This window comes from Carettochelys insculpta, chromosome 15, assembly GCF_033958435.1.
Source record: "Carettochelys insculpta isolate YL-2023 chromosome 15, ASM3395843v1, whole genome shotgun sequence".
NCBI lineage: Eukaryota > Metazoa > Chordata > Testudines > Carettochelyidae > Carettochelys > Carettochelys insculpta.
The window spans coordinates 24396170-24417809 of record NC_134151.1 but is presented as its reverse complement, the minus strand read 5'-3'; the positions used below and the strand labels follow the sequence as shown (position 1 = coordinate 24417809).

The 21640-nt window shown below is 42.5% G+C and overlaps 1 protein-coding gene across 1 annotated transcript in view; it reads left to right on the top strand.

Moving 5' to 3' along the window:
- Positions 1-21640, top strand: part of FSTL4 (follistatin like 4) — a 490670-nt gene that overhangs the window by 434011 nt on the left and 35019 nt on the right. The window contains exon 7 of the mRNA XM_075009751.1: positions 12476-12596. Within this exon, the coding sequence (XP_074865852.1) occupies positions 12476-12596 (121 nt within the window). The remainder of the gene's footprint in view (positions 1-12475; positions 12597-21640) is intronic.

The window sequence follows — 21640 nt, the reverse complement described above, 5'->3', positions numbered from 1 at the left end:
TTTCCACTTCTTCACAACAAAGTGAAATATTTTAGTTTTTACCATCTTGAGGAGACCAAAAAAGGCAAGCTTTCACAGGTTGAAAACTATCATTTAGCTGTCAGCCGTCATTCATGATCATGTGTGCCAGCCTCAGGACAGACTCTCAAGAAGCAGGGCAGAGACCCCAAACAGGTTGTATGTTCTGCAATTATATTTTACCAACCTAGTAACAAATGTGAACACTTGAAGCCCTGTAAAACAGTCTTACCATGGACTTACAGACAGTCTCTTTGGATGTTTCATTCTATCTTGACACCCACTCAAGCTGACCTTACTGACAGTTATACACCAAAGATTTTAAAATACCCAGTCCCAAGAGACCAGTCACATATCTCACGTCAAGTTGTACTTTAGATCTCTCGCCAAAGACAGACCGTTTCTACACAGGCCACTTCCTTTGGAATTGGCATTCTAATACATGGAGCAAAAGATGCTAATGAGGCACAGATGCAAATTCCCTATGCCTCATTAGCATAACGTCATGTGATTTGGAGCCCAGAAGACCATTCTTCCAGACTCCAAAATGCCATGTAGAAGCGTGGCTCCCGGGGGAGCTTCTGGAAGGAAGTCCTTCTTCTGGAGGCCCCTTCTTCCCAAAAATTTCCCAAATATTTTACAATTGGTTAATACCATAGTAAAAGTGTTTTAATATCATATGCTACAAAGAGCCTCAGGAATCACATCAGAGCTGCTTGCATCTCCTGAGACTCCATCTGAGTATAACTGCCTTAGTATGTGTATAAAAGAAATCTTTTAGAAACCCAGCTTAAATGTGTGATGTCAAAGTCCATTTTAGAGTTAAGTATCCGAGGGGTAGCCGTGTTAGTCTGGCTCTGTAACAGCAATGAAGGGTCCTGTGGCACCTCACAGACTAACAGAAAAATTTTGAGCATGAGCTTTCATGAGCACAGACTCACTTCATCAGATGCTGGTCTTGGAAATCTGCAGGGCCAGGTATAAATAAGCCAGAGCAAGGGTGGGGATAACAAGGTTAGCTCAGTCAGCTAGGGTGAGGCTTACTATCAGCAGTTGATCTGGAGGTGTGAACACCGAGGGAGGGGAAGCTGCTTTTGTATTTAGCCAGCCATTTGCAGTCTTTGTTTAAGCCTGAGCAGTGGGCTTCGAATTTGCAGATGAATTGTAAGAGTTTTACCGTTTTAGAGTTAGTAGCCCATATGATAATTAAGTTAAACTTCTTAAATCAGCAGGATGTATGAAGGTGAAATATTCTTGTTTGGTCTTAATGTAGTGTCCACTGAAAACCAATAAACAGGTCATATCTGAGTAACCTTTCTGAACACCTTGGCTGGTGGGACACAGATTGTTAAAATGATCAAATTTTCATGCCATCTTTAATTATACAGTAACCCTGGGTGGTCTTTAGTGGAAATAAAGTAACATTTCTTAGTCCCTTAAGGGCTGGGGTCATTCTCCTTCATGGAATTACATCTAATCCCTGGCTCACAATGATACATAAAATTAGTATAGTCAGCCTGCCCAAAGATGTTCAGGAAATTGCCATATCTGCCACAATAAGCATGTTTAAAACCAAGAACAAATACATCTAATGAAGCATAAGTTCTCAGCTTGTCTCTGGAAATGAATTATTAAAAGAGTAAAAGATTTAAGAGTCCATAACTTAGTTTTGATATAAATCACTCATGAATCGATTAAAAAAAAAAAAGAGACATTTGTGAGCGTGGAAAAATTATTTTCTAAGTGTCAGTGTAGAGTTTCCATTGTAATGATAATTTCATTTTATGCCAGAGTACATTTTGTTTTAAACATTCTCTGATGACTATTTCTGGGACTGAGGATCAAGTAAAATTTTCAGCAAAATAAAAATTGGCATGTTTTAATCACAAGAGTGTCATCAATACAACACATTCTGACACTTTTTTTCCCTTTTGAGAGAAATACATTGCATAGCGAGGCATAAAATCAATGCTGAACCGCTATAATCAGCGGGTTTGCAATAACTCAGTTCTAGTGAGAGTGGACAGGAGATCGTGTTCCATCGGTTTATGAAATGCATTTAACAATTTGAAACGTGATGCTTTGTTCTTCCTTCTGTATGGGATGTTTCATATCATATACATTCTGATGGAATAATATGACAAGAATATCATTAGCTGATGTGTGTGTTGCCAGGGCTTGATATCAGCCCTTTGACAGCTGCCGGTAATTGCTGGCATGGGTAGCTCTTTAGTATTATCAAATTAGAAATCACCAGGCCCTCTTCAGTCACCCTTTGGACAGGTGTTTATCAGCGGTGGGAAGCAGCTGATTGTTAAAATTAAGAGTGAATAGCATTTCAGAAGCTTGGTCAGCACAATGGAAGGAGTGTGGGGTTTACCCATCTTCATTAGATACATAAGGCAGCAGGAGGAAGCCTATTTAGATGAGCCTGCTATTTTCCGACATAAGCATTATAAGTAGAGCTGAGCCCAAGCCAAACCCTCTGAGCTGATCTTCTCTGAAGGTTGGGTGGATTTAAAAATGCAAAATTTTTTTTGTGATGAGGCAGATCCATGGCAGATCCATGGCCTAAATGCAAATGCAAGCCCTGACAGAAGGACCACATCTATCCAGCAAATTAGCGAGATTGAAAATGCAAATGAACAATAGATTTACATATCTCTTTCCTGATTTGCATATTCTTGTGCAATTATGCTTCCGATAGAGCCGTTCCTAGAAGCAAAAAACAGCCATGTAGACGGGGTTCCTTCAGGGAAAAAACCATGTTCCAAAGAACCCTTCTTCCTGAAATGAATGTGGAAGACGGGTTCTCTCAAAAATGGGTTTTTTCCCCAAAGGAACCCCATCTACACAGCTGGTTTTGCTTCCAGAAAAGACTCTTCTGGAAGCACAATCTTGCAAGAATATGCAGATGAGGTGTGGGGTATGGAAATCCACACTTCATTTGCATTTTCAATCTCGCTCATTTGCATTACCCTTCCGGAAGGAAAGTGCTGTGTAGATGTGGCTAAGATATGTACAAATCATTACAACGGGCCAAAACAGAAAAGATTAAATTTGGGAAGGTTCAGAATTCAAAGCCATGACTGCAGGTGTAACTTGGAATTCTCTCTTTGACCTTAACCTAGCATCTAGCTCCAGGTCAGGCCTTGGTTAAGTATGCAGGAGAAAGGCAGATGGGTTCTCCCCATGTCTCTGAAGAGTGATTCCAAATGTCTGAAGTAGCCCTATATTCCAGTAATGCTAGCTCTGCAGTGAGAAATACAGCAAGTACAATATCAGAGAGGCAGCCGTGTTAGTCTGTAGCTTCGAAAACAACAAGAAGTCTTGTGGCACCTGGTAGACTAACATAATTTGGAGCATAAGCTTTCATGGACAAAGACCCGCTGCATCAGATGCATCAGAGGGTTTGGCTTGGGCTCAGCTCTACTTATCATGCTTATTTCAGAAAATGGCAGGATCATCTAAATAGGCTTCCTCCTGCTGCCTTATGTATCTAATGAAGATAGGGTAAACCCCACACTCCTTCCATTGTGCTGACCAAGCATCTGAAATCCTACTCACCCTTAATCAGTGCATCTGATGAAGCGGGTCTTTACCAACGAAAGCTTATGCTCCAAAATATCTGTTAGTCTATAAGGTGGCACACGACTTCTTGTTGTTCAGTAAGTACAATATGCATCTATATAGCAGTGGCTGTTCTTGTCCCTCTCTGATGACCCACCAGACCTGCCTGATCACATAACAAGTCTGAGCACGGCAGCGGCCAATAATCCTACTGTGAGGCCCATCAGCCATTTCCACCCTTTTTCCTAGGAGAGTCACAGTGGTTCTTTTTGCTATGGGATAGTGACTGTGGAAGAACTACATAAATCAGAGCAGTCTCCCTTACTGCCTCTAAATTCATTGTTAACACACTTTTCCCATGAAGTGTTTCAGCAACAACCCCCTTAAGAAAGATGTGCATAAAATTCTTCTCTGCTGTGGGTCTAGACCATACGGGGCCGTCCTTACCCATATGCGAAGTACACACAACCACGTAGGGCACTACAATTACCTCGGGCACCACACGTAGCTGATGGCTGGCTCAGAGGGGCAGCAGCAATGTGTACCTCACTGAATGTGTTTGCTGGGCACTCTGAGAAGAGCAGGGCAGGGCCAGGGCCCAAGAACTACCTGTGTAATGTGAGGAATCTCTCCCCAGCACCTCTGATGCCACTTCAAGTGTGTGTGTTACTTGTTTAGGGAGTGAGAACCACTGCAAGAACCACTGATGGACTTTTTAGGCAGCCCCAGCCCCAGTTGGTATCCTTTTGCTGTAGTAGGGTGTGAGGGGGAAGCAAGGTTGGTGGAGAGGGTTCAGGGCGGGGAGGTGGGGAGCTGCTGGAACCTGGCTGTATTTTGCAGCTACCAGCTAGAAGTACACTCTGTGCTGACTGGCTGTAATTCCCACAGCAGAGGGCATGATCCTTTACAGCAACACACTGGATAGGAGTTGGAGGAGTAACCCCGCCCACCCCCTCGCTCTGCAAAGTGGAGTCCTCACTTTCCCCAGCCATGCCCCTGATTGCCCCCATCCCACACTGAGTGCAGGAGGCCCCCACCTTATGGGGGTCGGGTGTGCTGGCCGCATGCCAAGGAAGGGACTCCGGCTCCCCAGCAGGCAGTCCAAGCTGCCCAAGTGTGTATGGCCTGCCCCATGTGTTTGTTGGAACAAACAATTCCCCCACCCTGCTCATGCTCCATTCACTGCTGCCTTTCCTCCTGTTCCCTTTACTGCCTCTCCTTCCCCTGGCCTCACCACCTCCCCGCCCTCCATTTTCCTCCTATTTCCCTGCCCTGCCTGCCTTTCCATGTTCTCCACTCACTAGCTCCCCTGCCTAGCCACAAATTGCCCAGCTCATTCTCCCCTGCCCCCTGGTCCTGTTCCACAATCCGTGCCCTCCACTCACTGCCTTCCATCCCTGACACCCGCAGCTCCCTCTTTTTGTTCCCCCTGGTCCCCACTCACTGCCACTTCTGCCCCCCGCCCACTCACTGTTTCCCTGCTCCACACTGTCTCTCTTCCCCACTCACTTCATACTAATTTCTGATAAAATGTTATATTGACAAATTTAAAAGTATACTATGTGCATCATTTTGTCAAAAATTAAAATTTTTCTGTAGTCATAGAATCATAGAACACTAGGACTGGAAGGGACCTCGAGAGGCCATTGAGTCCAGCCCCCTGCCCCAATGGCAGGACCAAGTACTATCTAAAGCATCCCTGATAGATGTCTATCTAACCTGTTCTTAAATATCTCCAGCAATGGAGATTCCACAACCTCCGCTGGCAATTTATTCCACTGTTTGACTGCCCTGACAGTTAGGAACTTTTTCCTAATGTCCAACCTAAACCTCCCTTGCTGCAGTTTAAGCCTGTTGCCTCTTGTTCTATCCTCAGAGGCCAAGAAGAACAAGTTTTCTCCTTATGACTCCCTTTTAGATACCTGAAAACTGCTATCATGTCACCCGTCAATCTTTTCTTTTCCAAACTAAACAAGCCCAATTCTTTCAAAGGTCACATATTCTCTAGACCTTTAATCATTCTTGTTGCTCTTTTCTGGACCCTCTCTAGTTTCTCCACATCTTTTTTTGAAGTGCAGTGCCCAGAACTGGGCACAATACTCCAGCTGCGGCCTAACCAGCACAGAGTAGAGCAGAAGAATGACTTCTCCTGTCTTGTTCACAGCACACCTGTTAAGGCATCCCAGAATCACATTTGCTTTTTTTGCAACAGCATCACACTGTTGACTCATATTTAGCATGTGGCCCACTATAATCCCCTAGATCCCTTTCTGCTGTAAGTAGTGCTCCTTCCTTAGGGCAATCCTAACTGTCCACAGGGGGGGCTCAAACCTGGGACCTCTGGAGCTTAGTGCATGAGCCTGTATATTTTAAGCTAAGAGTGCCCTGTCTCATAGCTGAGGCTGCAGAGGCAACTCATGCTTGTCTTTGTGTTAAGTGGTCTAGGTGCCGCTATATGGGACACTGACCCACATCTAGGTGAGTTACACAACCATACTCCATCAGAATTATAAAGTGTTTCATTTGTTTAAACTGTTTTTAATAGAGTGCATGTGGCAAGTTTTCCATTTCCGTAAGCTTATGTTTGTGTTGCTAAAAACAATTCAGGTGGGCATAAAGGCACCACTTTAATAGTACTGCATAGAGCACCATAAATCCTAAGGATGGCCCTGAGAACACAGAAGGGTAAGGCTAAATGCCGTAATGGCATAGTTTACCTCTCACTTTGCCAGGATCCATATCTAGTGGTCATAGAAAAATTATGAAGTTGGCTGAGTCTGCAGTAAGAGAGATTTAAATACAGTATTAGGGAAAAAGTCAGTCTCTATGGGTAGTTAAGCCCTGGAATAGGATTTCAAGGGGGTTGTGGAATTCCCATTTCTAAAGGTTTTAAAGAAATTCTGACCTGCAGGCTGCATGCAGTTCATCAGGGTTAGCCCCTGGTGGGCTGCCAGACTGTTAATGTGAGCATCTACAGGGACAGAGCCCCTCAGCTTCCAATGCCTGCAGTCCAGCGTTCATACCCAGTGGGAGCAGTAGGAAATGATGGTCTGGCCCACACCAGTTCCTATACCTCCTATTGGAAGAGAAATGAAATGCAGAAAAGGCATGTGTCATTTGCCTCCAGTAGTTTTCTTTTAAAATTGGCTGTGTGTGATAATGACTTTTTAAGATTACTAAATATAATACTAGGCTCTGATTAATTCAAAACACTAGCTTTTAATTTTGCAAAGTCTGAATGTATTCAGAGATTGAATTTATCAGTCCTTTATTTGAAGGCTAACTGCAAAATGTAAATGATACTCACTAGGGAGCACAGCCTTTTTATTTCAAAGAGGGGAAAAAGTAATCCAGGCTGTAAAATTAGTCGGTTTGCCATCTGCCACTGCTAGAATCTGTCAGTCATGTACCTGCAGAAAAACAGAGATATTCTTTGTTACGGGTTGAACCTCTCTAGTCTGGCACTCCAGCAACATCCATGATCTGGCATGAGTTTAGTTAGACAGATGTCCATTTATCATGGGTGTGACCAACTTTCCCACTGTTCTATAAAGTTTATTTATAGCCACCAGTCCCAGCTCTCAGTGTTCTGTGCTGTTATTGCTAATGTACCCCTAAATGTCTTCTAAAAGCTCAATAAGCAGCACAAGTGTTGGTAATGGGCTAGGTGGCAGGGAAGGTAATCTCAATGATTTGAGTATTGTCCCACTGAACCCAGTGTGGTGAGTTCAAGCCTTAAAGGGGCTATTTAGGGACTTCAGGCAGCCAGTTTTTAAAAAAATCTCTCAGGGATTGTGATAGGCTCTGCTGAGAGGACTGGACTGGATGACCTCTGGCAGTCACTTCTAGCTCTATGAGATAGGTACAATATTGACCTCCCCTGGTTCAGAAAACTCTCGCTAGGGTGACTGTCTTTTCAAATGGCAAAAGCATGCAGGGACTCTACCCTCTGTCCCTCACACCTCCTCTTTCCTGAGGGGCCCCCAACCCCATCCTCGCATGAGGCTCCACCCTGATCTTCCTCATTCCATGCAAGGTGGAGGGTTTGTGCCTCCCCACAAGTGCCAGGCTCCCAGTACTGCTCAGTTTTGGCATCTGGTCTGGGGTGGGGTCTCAGCTGGAGAAGAGGAGCAGTTGGCAGAACAAGACCACCTCAGACCCCCATCCCCAACAAGAAGAGCCTCAAGTAGGTGTGGAGCAGCACCACAGGAAATCAGGATTGAAATCAGGGACTTGAACGCTGTATTTCAGGACTGGCCTGCCCAATTTATGGCTGGTGGTTGTTTTGCATATATATATAAATGTAAAATCCTGCTGTACTAACTGATCTGGTCCCTGCTGAAAAACAGAGAAAACTTTAAGATGCAAAAGGGGGAAAACAGTCACTAATGTTACAAAACACAATATTCTTTCAATAGACAACATAGAACTTTAGGATAGAATGTAATAATCCCAGATTTTGATACCGGTCATCCTAGGTAATGCTCTTATCTTCCATCAGGGGGATTTACTGTAAATGCATAACCTCCTACAACTTGCAAATATTACCCCTCTGTGTTTGACATTAAAATATGGTATTATCTCAATTTAGTCCATGACCTTCTTCTTTATTACGAACCAGAAAATAGTTTTTAAAAGCTTTCCTTTAAAGGAACAATGTATTAGTGTAGCAGAATAATAGTATAATCTTGCACCTTTTTTGGTTTTGGAAGGCTCTTTCCATGTACTAATACATTTGTATGCATCAGAGAAAATACATCATCCATAAAAAAGACAATTACAGAGCGGCAATCAAGCGTTTAACACATTATTCAACAACATATATAAGTAAGCATCACTAGAAAGAAAGGTTTTATTGTTTTGTTTTGCTATAACTCCTTATAAACCGTTTCATAAAAGCATCCGTCTTACTTTTGAGGGAAGCTCAATCTGAGAGGCATCTAGGATTCGCATTCAAAAATGTTAAATATCCTGTATAATATGCAGTTTGCATATCTGATGCAATTTTTTAGACATTGTTGCCACCTAGAGATTAGTGATTTTTTTTTTTTTTGTGGTTTGGCTAGCTATCTGAAAAAAAAAACAAAATAGAAAATACTACATTTGGTGTACCGTTAAAATATTTACCCCAGGAACACTCAGTGAAGCCACCAGGCTATCATGTTTTGGGATGCTTAGCTGTCATTCTCCCCTGTTGATGCTTATATAGTCAGGTGAATTTTCACTGAGCCAACAAGAATGACTTTTTGAGTCTTTTGGTTAAGCCATTCCACTGGGAATGGAAACAGATGTCAACTAAAATCTTCTTTCTTCCAGATTCAGAGGAGGGATTTGAATACATTTTGTATAGATTTAACTTCTGTACTTGAGAACTGTGGCTTGAGATTGCACTTTGCCAAGTCAGTTTCAGTATGTTGAATCTCTAGGGTGCTGGCTGGATGAGGCTTGTCCGGGAAAGCCGCTGGCAGGTCACTAAATGGTTTGTTTACTTGAGCGGCTGCAGACATGGCCACTGCAGTTTTTCATTAGTCGTGGTTCGCTGTTCCTGGCCTCTGGAAGCTATGGGAAGTGGCGCAAGCCAGGCCACCACTTCCTGCTGCTCCCATGGGTTAGGAACACCAAACCAGGATGACTGAGGGGGCTGCAGGACTTCTTCCTGTGAACATTTAGGTAAACAAACCACTTGGTGGCCCACCAGTGACTAACCATGACAAACCATGTGCAGCCCACATCTCAGAGGATCCCCACCCCGACCTACAGCTATGTCTGCACTACAGCATATGTTGGCATAACATGAATAAATCACTGCCCTGAGTGACACAAGTTATGATAACATAAGCGGCAGTGTGAACAGTGCTGTGTTGGTGAGACAGCTTCTTCCATTTGTGGGGGCTGCAATGGTTACGAAGACAGGAGAGCTCTTCCCCATCCACTGAGAATGAGTTACTGAGCTTACAGTGCCACAGCTGCATCCGTGCAGCTGCACTGCTGAAAAGTCTCTAGTGTAGCCATGCCTGAAGACAAATCTTTACTTCAATACAAATGCAGGTTTTGGCCTAGTTTCCAGGAGTCATGGAGTACAATGTGCTGAGTTGCATCTTGAATGTTATATTGTTAGACAGCACTTTGTAAATCACAGACAGTTGCCCCCAAATACAGATTTATGATGCAGGAGAGTGATCACGCTCAGTGAGAATGATCAATGCATTATGCTTAGCAGCATTTTCAAAATCAGGCCCAACCTTTCCATTGTCTGTTTCCAGTAGATCGGACTATACATTTTGAACTCATACAGTAACATTCTGGCTCCATTGAAGTCAGTGGCAAAACTTTCAATGACTTCAGTGGGTCTTGGTTTTCACCTTTAGGGCCAAATTCTGAGCAGACAAGAGATTGAAGGGGACATACAACTTTATCAAGAAGCATTGGTAAAATTTTCATTTGTGTGCTAAGGTCATGTTAGCAGAAATAACAATAGCCATGTCCACAGTTATGGCCACCACCTGTGAAGTTATAGGCATCAAAGAGCATGGCCTGGGACAAAGGGCATGTTCATCACATTGGCAAACTCCACTCGGCTTGAAGCACTTACTATATTCCATCTTGTAACGTGAAAACTAACAGGGGGTCTAGGGCCACCTTTTTTATCCATGGAGGGTCTACCTTTGATTAACCTGCCCTCACTCAGTCTTGGTATGGTTCAGGGAGAGAGATTAAACAGGAGTTATCAGTTAGCGATGGCTTTTCTTTAACCCCCAGCTGCTGGAATCAAGAAGTAGAATGAGAATCTCAGCCTGTAAAAAAAAAGTTTCAAACCCTCATAGTTGGAGAGAAAAATAATGCTTTGTAACATGAAGTAAGGGCACCCTAATGGGTCAGAAACCAGAAGACAAACAAAAAAATAAAGACAAAAAAAAACAGATGACAAAAAATACTCTTATTTTAAATCCAGTCTCAGGGGGCAGGAAAAGGGCCTGACTCAATTTTTGAAACTTTTGGGCTTGGCAGTCCTGCAGTGGAGATGATAGAGCCGCCCCCCCCCTCCCCCCACCACCACCACCTCCCCCAGACATTAGCTGTGGATGGAAGGATATGGATAAAGAAATTTCTTGTGGTTAAACCTAATGACTACAAGTGCTAGAACTAGATGCATCTTTCCCTTCCCCATGGAAACTCTTGCTACCAATCCTCAGTAAACACACATTTTAGCCTACGGCGAGTCCCAGCATTCTAACTTATATCAGGATTTAATGCATGTAAGTGAGAATTTGGCTCCTTAACTAAATTGGTATGTTTTCAAGATCATAGCAAACAAAACCAATTGATTGCATTTTATTCTGAATGGGAGTATTTTAAAAAGATGGCTAAAACTTCCCATAGGGATTTCCCTGGTGCATATTGCAGATGTGGTTTTCGTTCCTTCAGCCACACTCAGGAAATGTTTGTAAAACATTCTTGGATTTTGACCAATGGAATAATTTTTATCCCTGTTTATTATTCAGCCTGTTGTATTTATTTGTACCTTTATTTATGTATTTCCTCTCATTACCTAACATGGTATTATACTGCATTTCTGCAGTGAAATTCTGCAAAGGATTTCATTTAGCATGCTTCAGGCATTGAGCTAATTAACGAAAAATAATTCTTTGAACTAATTAACTATGGTTTTTAAATGTTTCCTTCTGAGTTTCTCATAAAAGTGTAAGCATTTCAGCGTAGCAGAAACCTGAATTCTAATGAAAAGAGAAAAGGTGCTGTGCATGTTATTTTCCAAGACAGCCTCATGTGGGATCGTTTGCAATAACTTGATATACAGAGGACAAGATGAAAATGTTGAGATATTTAAACCTAGCAACAAAGTCATGAGAGTCTAAACTTCTTTGGAATAACTTTCATTTTAACTTACACGACCTGAGAGATAAGGGAAAAAGTGCATAACCAATTAAACAATATTCTTGAAACTAATGTTCTTTTTTCTTATCTTCTAACTTGGCTGTTTCTGAAATCCTTTTGACATGAGTTTTTTTTGTAGATAGATAAATATTTGCAGTTCTTTCTCATCTAGACTCTAGGGCTATGCCTACACTACAATGATCCACTTTCTTCTGTGGCTGTGATTTGTTGACAGAAGTTTTGTTGGAAGATATCTTCCTACAGTAACTTCTGTCAACAGATCGGGGCCACACACAAAAGCAGATTGTTCTGTCGACAGAACAGACAACTGGAATCACAGCAGTCAGAGCTGCCCAGTGACCCAGAAGCCTGTCTGTTGACAGGGGGCCCTCCAGAGTGTCCACATGACTTTTTTGTTGACAGTTTCTGTCACAAAAGGCATTCAGCCTCCTGGGAGACAGGAAGAAGGCTGTTGACAAAAGTGCCAAGTTCTGTCATCAATATGTTGGCAAAATGCATTTTTAGTGTGTACATTTCATGGGTTTTTGTCAACAAAACTCTCTAGTGTAGATGTAGCTTAGGTCAAGTTGTGTTGTGGTAGTAGTAAATGTAGATTAAAACAATGTTTAACACACCCAGAAGTTAGAGCTTGCTTTATAACCTTTGTAGAGAGAGAATAAATTCCACTATAAATTACTGATAGATAGCTGAAGATTGTCATCTTTTTACAAGCATCAAGCGTCTTGTTAACACCAAGCAGAAAAGTTCACACTCTAATGTGAATTACTTTACTTGCATTGCCTTATTCTTAAACTGACACTCATTAGCTCCCATATGCTGATTTATGAACTCCAAACCTTGCTATTGGAAATTCAAGCTGTGTTTCCAAGTTGAGAGCCTAGCAAAACAAGCTGAAAAAGATAGCCTAGTTTTGTGTGATGTGGAAAATAAATTTGCTAAATAAGGCCTCTTTCTTTTCTTTGGTGACCTATAGGATTTTGGAGGAGATGATTCCCTCTACATCACCAAGGTAACAACTATTCACATGGGCAATTACACCTGTCACGCCTATGGCTATGAAGAGCTGTATCAGACCCACATCCTTCAGGTGAATGGTTAGTAAATGGCATATATGAAAATCCACTGAAAACATTCCTGTAGGCAATGTTGAATGTTAATCTTGGACTCAGAAACGTATGAAATGGAGAATGCCAAATTTTCTCTCTAAAAGGAAAAAACCAAAAATTTTAGTTCACATGCTCACATCCGCATACTGTGGTACGCTGGTAAAGTTAGTATAAGTAGACATATCTAGTAGTATAGAGTTGGTTAGGTTTTAGGAGGCATATCAGCCATTATAAAACCAAAAAATATTTGGTAGTATACAAGACTATTGTGTGAAGCTGTATAATTTAATATTATAGTGTGGACAAAATTTTATCAGTAGACCTATTACTTCAAATTACTAATTCCATATTTCAAAAACTGATTTATGTTGCATTAAAGGGTTTGGAATGCTTACATAAATATACCTGTATAGCACAATACTTTTAAGGTCAGTTATTGGGCATAGGTGGGACTATCAGATGGTGTGAATCAGCATAGTTTTATTCAGGCCATTTTATACCAAAAATCTGGCTCATTGGATTCCACAGTGAAGACAAACTGTTCAGCAACTATCAACATCTTCCCAAGTGATCTAATAGAGACAGACCCTTACTCTGGTGTACTTTTGCCTTATTTCTCACAGAGTGCCATAGAGAAGAGGTCCAGCAGCTCAGAGTTTATACTCACTTGTGAATCACTTTTTTGCTTTCCCCAGCCTGAGCTGGCTAATGACTGAGATGGCTCCCAGCATAGTTAAAGTAGCATATGAACATTCTGCTCCAATCTCTCCTTGCTCTGAACTGTCCCATACTGGAAGGAGGAGAAGTGAAAGAGTCAGTTCTATAGCTCTGTCTAATCTTTGGCTGTCCATTTAATGCGACCGTCCGGCTGATGGGTGCTGGTGATCAAGTAAAGAAGTAAAGAACTAGTGCAGCCGTCCCACTGACTTCACTATGGCCAGGTCTACACTTGGCATTAAAGTTGGTTATAGATAGTCAGTCCAAGCTACTGCAGTTGTAGAGCTAGAATCAACTTATCTACGGTCGACTTACCCAGCCATTCTCAAAGAAGGAGATTGACAGGAGAAACTCGCCTGGTTGACCTCCCTTACTCCCAGCAATATGGAGGAGTACAGGGGTCGACTACTGAACCCAGTGAGTTTGATTTCACGTGTCTCTACCAGGCCTGTGAAATTGAATTCCAGAAGACTGACCCTGACTGGGTCGATTTTCCACACAATGAAGACATACCGTCAGACTGCACAAGGAGTCAGTTGTATTCAACTTGAGTGACAGTACCATACTTCAGCTCCATATATGGCTATCCTTTAGAAGGCTCTCAGCTGCCCACTCATGAAATGTAGCAATTTGTTTAAACTCTGGGCCTGATTTTCCAGAGCCTTCCCCTGGTACTGTATTTATATTGTTGCAAAGTGGAAATTACTGCTACTGACCTGACATTTCATAGCTTCTTGACTAGTGTAAAGTGTTTGTATATGCTACTATATTCATCCAATGTGTTAATTTGCCCAGAGAATCACCTTTTTTGCAGACTAGAGCTTTGTTTACTCATTCTGCCCGAATGAACATTTTGTGTACATTTGGTATTTTAATGGCTTTAATTTTGCGGAAATATTTTGTCACAGAACCAACTATTTTTACAGTAACACCCTTAAAGAGCTATGAAGTCTTCAGACACTCAAAAAGAGACATAGCCCAAGAGCAATTCAGAACAGAAAAATACACACAGATCAGTAGGCAAAATGAAATAATATCTATGAATTTTTATGCAAATCTAACAAAGCCAGAGTTAAAATGAGGCTTTCAGGGGGCTTAAGTGTGACCAGGGTAGGGATCTCATGGAGAAGCACAGGGAGGTCTGTCTCTAAACTGTTGTATGGAGGGACAAGAGACCCTGACACCACAGAAAATGTGAGTTTGGATGTGGGGGAACGTGGGGAATATGAGCCAGACAGGATTCCTGAGGAGGCAGGCCCCAGCCTCCACCCAGTTGTGCCCAAACTCTGTATCTTTCTCTGCAGACATATCTCTGCTGCTACAACCATCAGCCTCCCCCGACCCACAACATACATTTCATGACCTGTGGAACCTACATATGCCTAATATGTAGTCTACCTCATCCTACGCATTCAGTGGGAACCAAGAGCCACCACAGGCCCCAGGGCAAGGTGGGAGCAGGGCCTGGATCCATGCGCCTGGTACAGATGGAGCCAAGGGCAAAAGGGGTGGGGTCTGGGGCATTCAGCCTTTAGCACCACTAAGACTGCAGAACAGGGTCACCCCGTTTTACAGCCACACTGGATGGCAGAGCTGCTGTGCTATGACTCTTCAAAGGGGCCCAGAGCTCTGGCCCCCAGGGCTGCCTAAGAAGGAGTCATGGCATTTCGAGCACCAGGCTCCTCTGAAACGCCAAACCCAGGGCAACTGCCTTCTTTTTTGCAACAAACCCCCACCTCACCACCATTGGCGAGCCTGAATGCTCTAAATTCACCCAATAACAACCATGTGAGTAAAACTAGGCAATCACTACATCCTTGAATGAACTCACACAGGAAAATGATAAAACAAAAACCCTCCGTTGCTGGTGGGTGAACACTTTTCACAAAGCAGTCACTCTGCATCTGACCTCTCTCTCCTCATCTTTCAAGGGAATCTGCACGATGCTTGCCAAAGATGAGATTGAGAGCTTAACTTCATAAGTTTTCATTCATGGTTAAAATCATGGTTTTAATAAAGACACTGGATTTATGGCTTATTATGACTGTCTGTCATCCACTAACCCCCTTTGTTGTCCTATGACCACAAAGATATTAAAAGTCGCTTCATCTCTAGTGGTCTCTTAGACTATGTGCTAACTTCTTATGCTAAACCATCTGTTCCATGAGGTTCCAGTCCCAAACCGAAGGAAGAACTCTATGTAGCTTGAAAGCATGCCTTTCTCACTAAAAGAAGTTTGTCCATAAAAGATATCACCTCACCCACCTTGTCTTTTTCTCAGCAGTGTTTGTATCTTCTCCTACCCTTTTCTGGAGCTGTTTCAAATTTTCCTGAGGAACTATTTCACTCTTCCAGAGTTTTGCCTCATCCTTCTTTCATCTCTGCAGGATGAGTTGGGTCTGCTTCCTGTAGATTCAGACATCCCTCATCCCCAGAAGTCTCTGAAAAGTTACTTAATTGGGCTCAGGTGCTTTTTTTCCTCTCTTCCCCTCCCTTCCCTCTGCCCCAAGTGACAGTTCATTCTGTTGCAGGCTCATACATTGCACAAGGGAGACTAAATGGAAGAAACTTACAGGTAGTTTGATTGGAATCCCAACTGAGTGTTTATGGACATTAATTTCTCATTTTTGGTATGGTAACTTGCAATGTCTCAGAATAAAGATAACTAGATTGTACGTGTTTCAGTGGGAATAGGTTTCCCTTCTCAAAATGTTACTTGTGAGGTGAATGACAGTTGAGGAAAAAACATGGCAGTGGAGGGAAAAACAGCCTAACAACTTAATCTTTTGTACATTATGTGCTTTGAATGGAGTTTATTTGGCAGGCAACAATGTATACTTTATCACTACTTAGAATTTAAGGCCTAAATCATTTTGAAACTAAAACCTTAATGCAAAGAAAATTACATGAAGTGGGATTTTTCAGGCAGTAGTTCAGATCAGAGCTACCCTCAGTCTTGTCTATCTGATGTAAATTGTTGGAAGGGATGTGTGTTATTTGTAGACGAAAGTGCTGTGGGGAGAGATTTGCTGATCAGCTCTGAAGTTTTTCTTATCACAGTACAAAAATTCTTCTTCATTTGTTTTGTAATATTGCAAAGTACACCCCACCACACCAAACACTAACAAAAAACCATGTGCACTCATGTCAAAAAGAACCTCAAATATGATCTAATAATACTCTGTAGAAATCTTTGTGTTACGCAGTGTCCCATACACCATATGCACTCTTGAGGTTTGCAAAACTGCTTTGGTATCGTTCTTAATGTGCTTGGCTACTCTCACACATCACTAAAACTCTCTGCTTTTATACTTGAGTGATTACTTGTTCCAGCAATTGATGTTGAGGCAAGGTTACAAAAACTGATGACAAAAATATGCTGCTTCACCAAGAGAAGACATTGTGGGCGTCCCAAGACACATTACTTTTCAGGAATTTCTTGTCTTTGTATTTAACAGTTAGGGAGACATTCTGAAAATTCACTTGGGAGGCAGAGGAGAGGAAAGGAGGAGAATTGTATCTGATGAGTTGAGATCATTTGAGTAAGTCTGTCTGCATGGGTAGTGCAGGCAGAATGGCTTAGGAGTACCAGGGTACTACAGCCAGCACCAGCAATCCTTCAGAAGAGGGTAGCATAAGATTCCTGCTGCCCTGGACCACCTGCTGCTTACACTAAAACACATAGGCCGTGAGGCAGGAGGCTTGAGACCAGTGTTCCTTATAAGCTCAGCACATACTTAGTTACCCAGGAGAAATTCAGGTACCATCCAGCTGGTTAGCAGAGCACCCATAGCTGGTAACATCTGTGTCCACTGGTGGTGCGCATCCACATATGTCTCAATGCAAATAATAAAACTTTCTGCACATGGGTGGGAAAAAAAGAGGGAACATCATTTGAGATTTAACTGCACTTACAACCCAGATGATTGCACACCTTTGGAGCCCTGGGGCTCCACCAGATAAACCAGCTGTACTCCTCTGGTCTATACTCACGAGCCATAAAACCATAGGGCTGGAAGGGACCTTGAGAGATATCTGATTCAGTTCCCTGCTAATATGGCAAGACCAAGCACCACGTAGATCATCCCTGACCAGTGTTTGGACATTTTTAAGAGCAGGTTAGACAATGAAAAGTTTAATCTGTAGTATTAGAGAGGTCATATAAACCCTTTGTATGATAAGACCTAGTTAAACAATGTCACATAATATGCTTTATGCCACAATTTGAAAAGCACCAGCCACAAAATCTCAGTACCATGTACAGAAGCTATGTGGTATAGGGAATATGTGATCTGATGATTGTGTGATGACACAGTGACAAAAGAGGGAGTGGCAGAAGCACATATATGTTCACTAGTTTGCTCCTAATATCTTATAAAGAAATGAGCATGTAGGTCAGATAGTGTAAAGATCCAGAATGAAAACAAATCCATCTACATTGTCTTTTCAAGTATGTCTGTGATGGGATGAGTTCTTCTCCTCCATTTGCTGAAATGTCATGACAATTCTGCACTGCATACACTGAGTGTAGTGGGAGAAAATGCAATCTATCATTTCTAAGAGAAGGATTTGGTGAGAATAAAGACTCTTGTAAAATTACAATCAGCTACAAAAACTGAGAGTTTGCCAATCAAGGGACCGCTGAGTAGTGAGAATAATTTTCCTTTGTTCCTGTGCTGTGGAAAACAGTGGCATAACTCACAATAATGTGTTTCTGGAATACAATTTCCATAGGTAGTTGAATCTTCAACTCAATTATGAGGCTCCTCTAGGAGCATTTGTTAGTAGTAGAGATATGTTCTGAACAATACAACATTTTGTAATGTGGCTTTTAACTGAAAAGAGAGAGGGATGCAAATCCCTTTCATTTGTGAATTTAAAGGATTAGTACATCTGAGAAATGATTAATCCATTAATTAAAATAATCGCTAAAGCACACATCTACTGTAGCAGCAATGTGTCACTTTGGAGTTTGATGTAATCATCCTTACTCAGAGTGCCTCATACCTCATCCACAGAAAGAAGTGGGTCTACTCACAACATAAGATGGTGTGAATAGGATAGTAGAGTCAGACGACCCTTGCAGGCAAGACTGTTTAACTAATCTGATGCATAAGTCGTATTCCTTGACAACTTCATTTAAAATACTGGCACTTTTATCTTGCCTTTACTTGTAGACACATTATCCTGTTGGAGATATGTGATCACTAACGGAAAGTGAAAGCAATAGTCCGTATATTCCAAAGTCTTAACGTGTTATCATTGCAAGTTTGAAAACAAATGTTCTTACCTGGAAAGTACTAATTCATAGCACAGAGCATGAATGGGAAGTTTTTCAGCCTCAGGAGACTGAAGGCTAAAAGCAAGACCTCCACAACCTCAATAGTAGAGCATCCAGTACATGGATGACAACATGGTTGCTGCTCTTTCTCCCATAACCCTTCAGGCCATCATAAGTGTCTGCCCCAAAGCAGATGAGACTCTTGACCTCACACTGAATATCACAACACCAAGGCGCTCCATCAACCCTCACCAATGGGACAATGTCATGTACCTTTTATTGAAGTCAGCCGAGAACTGCTGGAAAATGTGGAGCATTTTCCATACCTTGGAAGTCATCTTTCCCTTGAAGTCAGCATTGATGTGGAAATCCAGCATCGTCTGAGCTGTGCAAGCTCTGCTTTTGCCCTCCTGAGACAAAGGGTCTTCGAGAACTGAGATATCTCTGTAAAGACAAAGCTCCCTGTATACCGTGCAGTGGTTGTTCCAATGCTACTGCACACAGGTTGAAACCAGGACAATGTACACGCATCATTTGAATGCACTTTAACAATATCATCAACACTCCCTCAGGAGCATCCTAAATATCTCTTGGGAGAATAGGTGCCTGAACACTAATGTCCTGGAAGAGATGAACATGACCAGCATTGAAGCCATTATGATTCATCAACAACTTCATTGGACTGGTCACATGGGCTACAGCTACACAGCAGCCCTTTTTCAAAATAAGATATTTGAAACAGCTATCTTATTTATTTATATATTATATCTTCTTTTGAAAAAATACAACTACACATAAGGGCTACATCTACACTTGCATTCCTCCTTTAAAAGAGGAAAGCAAATGAGGGAAATCGAAAATACAAATGAGGCACTGATTTACATATCTTGTGCTTCATTTGCATAACCTCTTTCTGAAGAAATTCTTTTGAAAGAAAAAAAGCAGTGTAGACGGGGTTATTTCAAAAATAAACCCCCATCTTCGAAAGAACCTGTGGAAACCATCTTATATAGAAGCCATTTCTTGTTTCTTATTTCTGCACATCCACAAGAGCTTGAACTTTTCCTCACCTATTTGGGAATGGCAGGGAGGACGAACTAAGTGGAATGCGTTAATGAACTATTTGGATTTGGGGCTCTTACTCCCTAGTACCTGTTCCTTGTTGCTGATAACAGTTTTCTCTCTGAAAATGACTGATGCTTCTCTAATTGCTTCTGGCTCTGGACCTGTTTGTGTAAGGGTGTAAAATACTAGAGTTAGCGGCATCAAGCAGCCTTGCTGGACTTGGTTTTACCAGTGTCCAGTTTGACTCATCTGTTGGCTTACTGAATTCAATAAAGCTGAATGTTAGCTGCCTAAACACAGAGAAGCCTTTTGCTTCAACAAACCCTTCTTCCTGAAACAAAAGAGGAAGAAGGGTTCTTTCGACAATGGGGTTTATTTTTGAAAGAGCCCCATCTACACTGCTTTTCTGCTTTCAAAAGAATCTCTTTCAAAATTAGATTATGCAAAAAAAAGCATGAGATATGTAAATCAGTGCCTCATTTGCCTTTCAATTTCCCTCATTTGCATTCCTCTTTCAAAAGTGGAATGCAAGTATAGGTGTAGCCAAAATGTATTTTGAAGTCACACCCAGTTATTTTGAAATAGCAGTTCCAGACACATAGAGCTATTTTGAAATAGTGCCATTTGAGCCCATTATGGCTTATTTTGAAATAGAGCTATTCCAGTCATGTCTACACTAGACGTCTCTTTCAAAAATCTAAAAATAGATTTTCCTCCATTTGATCCCTTTCAAAAGGGATCACCCACACAGAAGAAGGGTTTTTGAAAGACGAGTTAGCTCTTTCAAAAGAGAGCATCTATACATGCATATGTGCTCTTTCAAAAGAGCTGTACAGAAAATGGCATGGATGGAGTTGCACAGCTGACAAACTCTTCCGGGGCTCACAGCCAGCTGCTACCTTCACGAGCCCCTCCCAAATTCCCATGCGCTGCAGTCAGTCTGGCTCAAGGTTTCACAAGCCCTGCAGGGCCTCTACACAGCCTCACAGTGGTTTGAAGTCTGTCCCTGATGGATCCTCATCAGCAGGTCCTTCTGTTGGAGCTGGACATCCTCCATGCCTTGGTTGGCCACCTGTCCATGATGGTCACTGCCACCCTCCAACACCTTCTGTGGTCGACCCCTAACACCAGGTCCACCCCCCCACTATCCCACCAATGACACTAAGGCACAATGCATTGATTGAAAAATAACGATTTATGTCTTAATATAAACTGTTTGATTTACAAATGTACAACCTTTTTTTATAAAAGAAAAGGGGAATAATTATATGCAAGGTTGACCTGAGTAGGCAGGGTTGGTGGAAAGGTGGGAGGGGGAAATAAAGCCATACAGGACAGTGAGGAACTGAAAATTGGAGCAGGGCAACATCTATGCTAGCATTGAGGGGGAAACATCAGCTGAGGTGGGAACTTATTTGGGACTTTAACCAGGATGGTGGAGGAGGAAACATTGTGTGTGGGGTGTGGTGAACTTAACGGGGAGAGGGGAAGTGGGGGCATATGATGGCTGGCCAGCGGGAACCTTAACCTGGAAGGTGGAAGAGGGAAAATTGGGTGAGGGATGAGGTCATCTTAACTGGGAGTGGGGAGTGGGTGAATATGATGGGTGGGTAACAGGGACCTTAAGCTAGGCTGGGGAGGGAGGTGTGCACTTCTCCAGGGTTGGGTGGATGGCCGTGAGCCACATCAGCCCTGTGTAACCCTCCCACCTCGGGTATGGGATCCACAGCGGGGCTCTGAAAGGGTGGGCTGCACAAGGAGATAGGGTCTGAGAGGGAGTCTGGTGGCATCAGGCTGTGCAAGGAGATTGTTGCTGGGGAGAAGAGGGTGCCTGCTATGGAGAATGAGCAGTGTGGAGTCCCTGGGTGGAGGTGGATGCAGCGGGGGAAGCCAGGATTTGTCTGAGAAGCCCAGAGTGCTTCTTCAGGACCTCGGTAACATCCCTGAGGTGCCCCACCAGCTCTGCCCA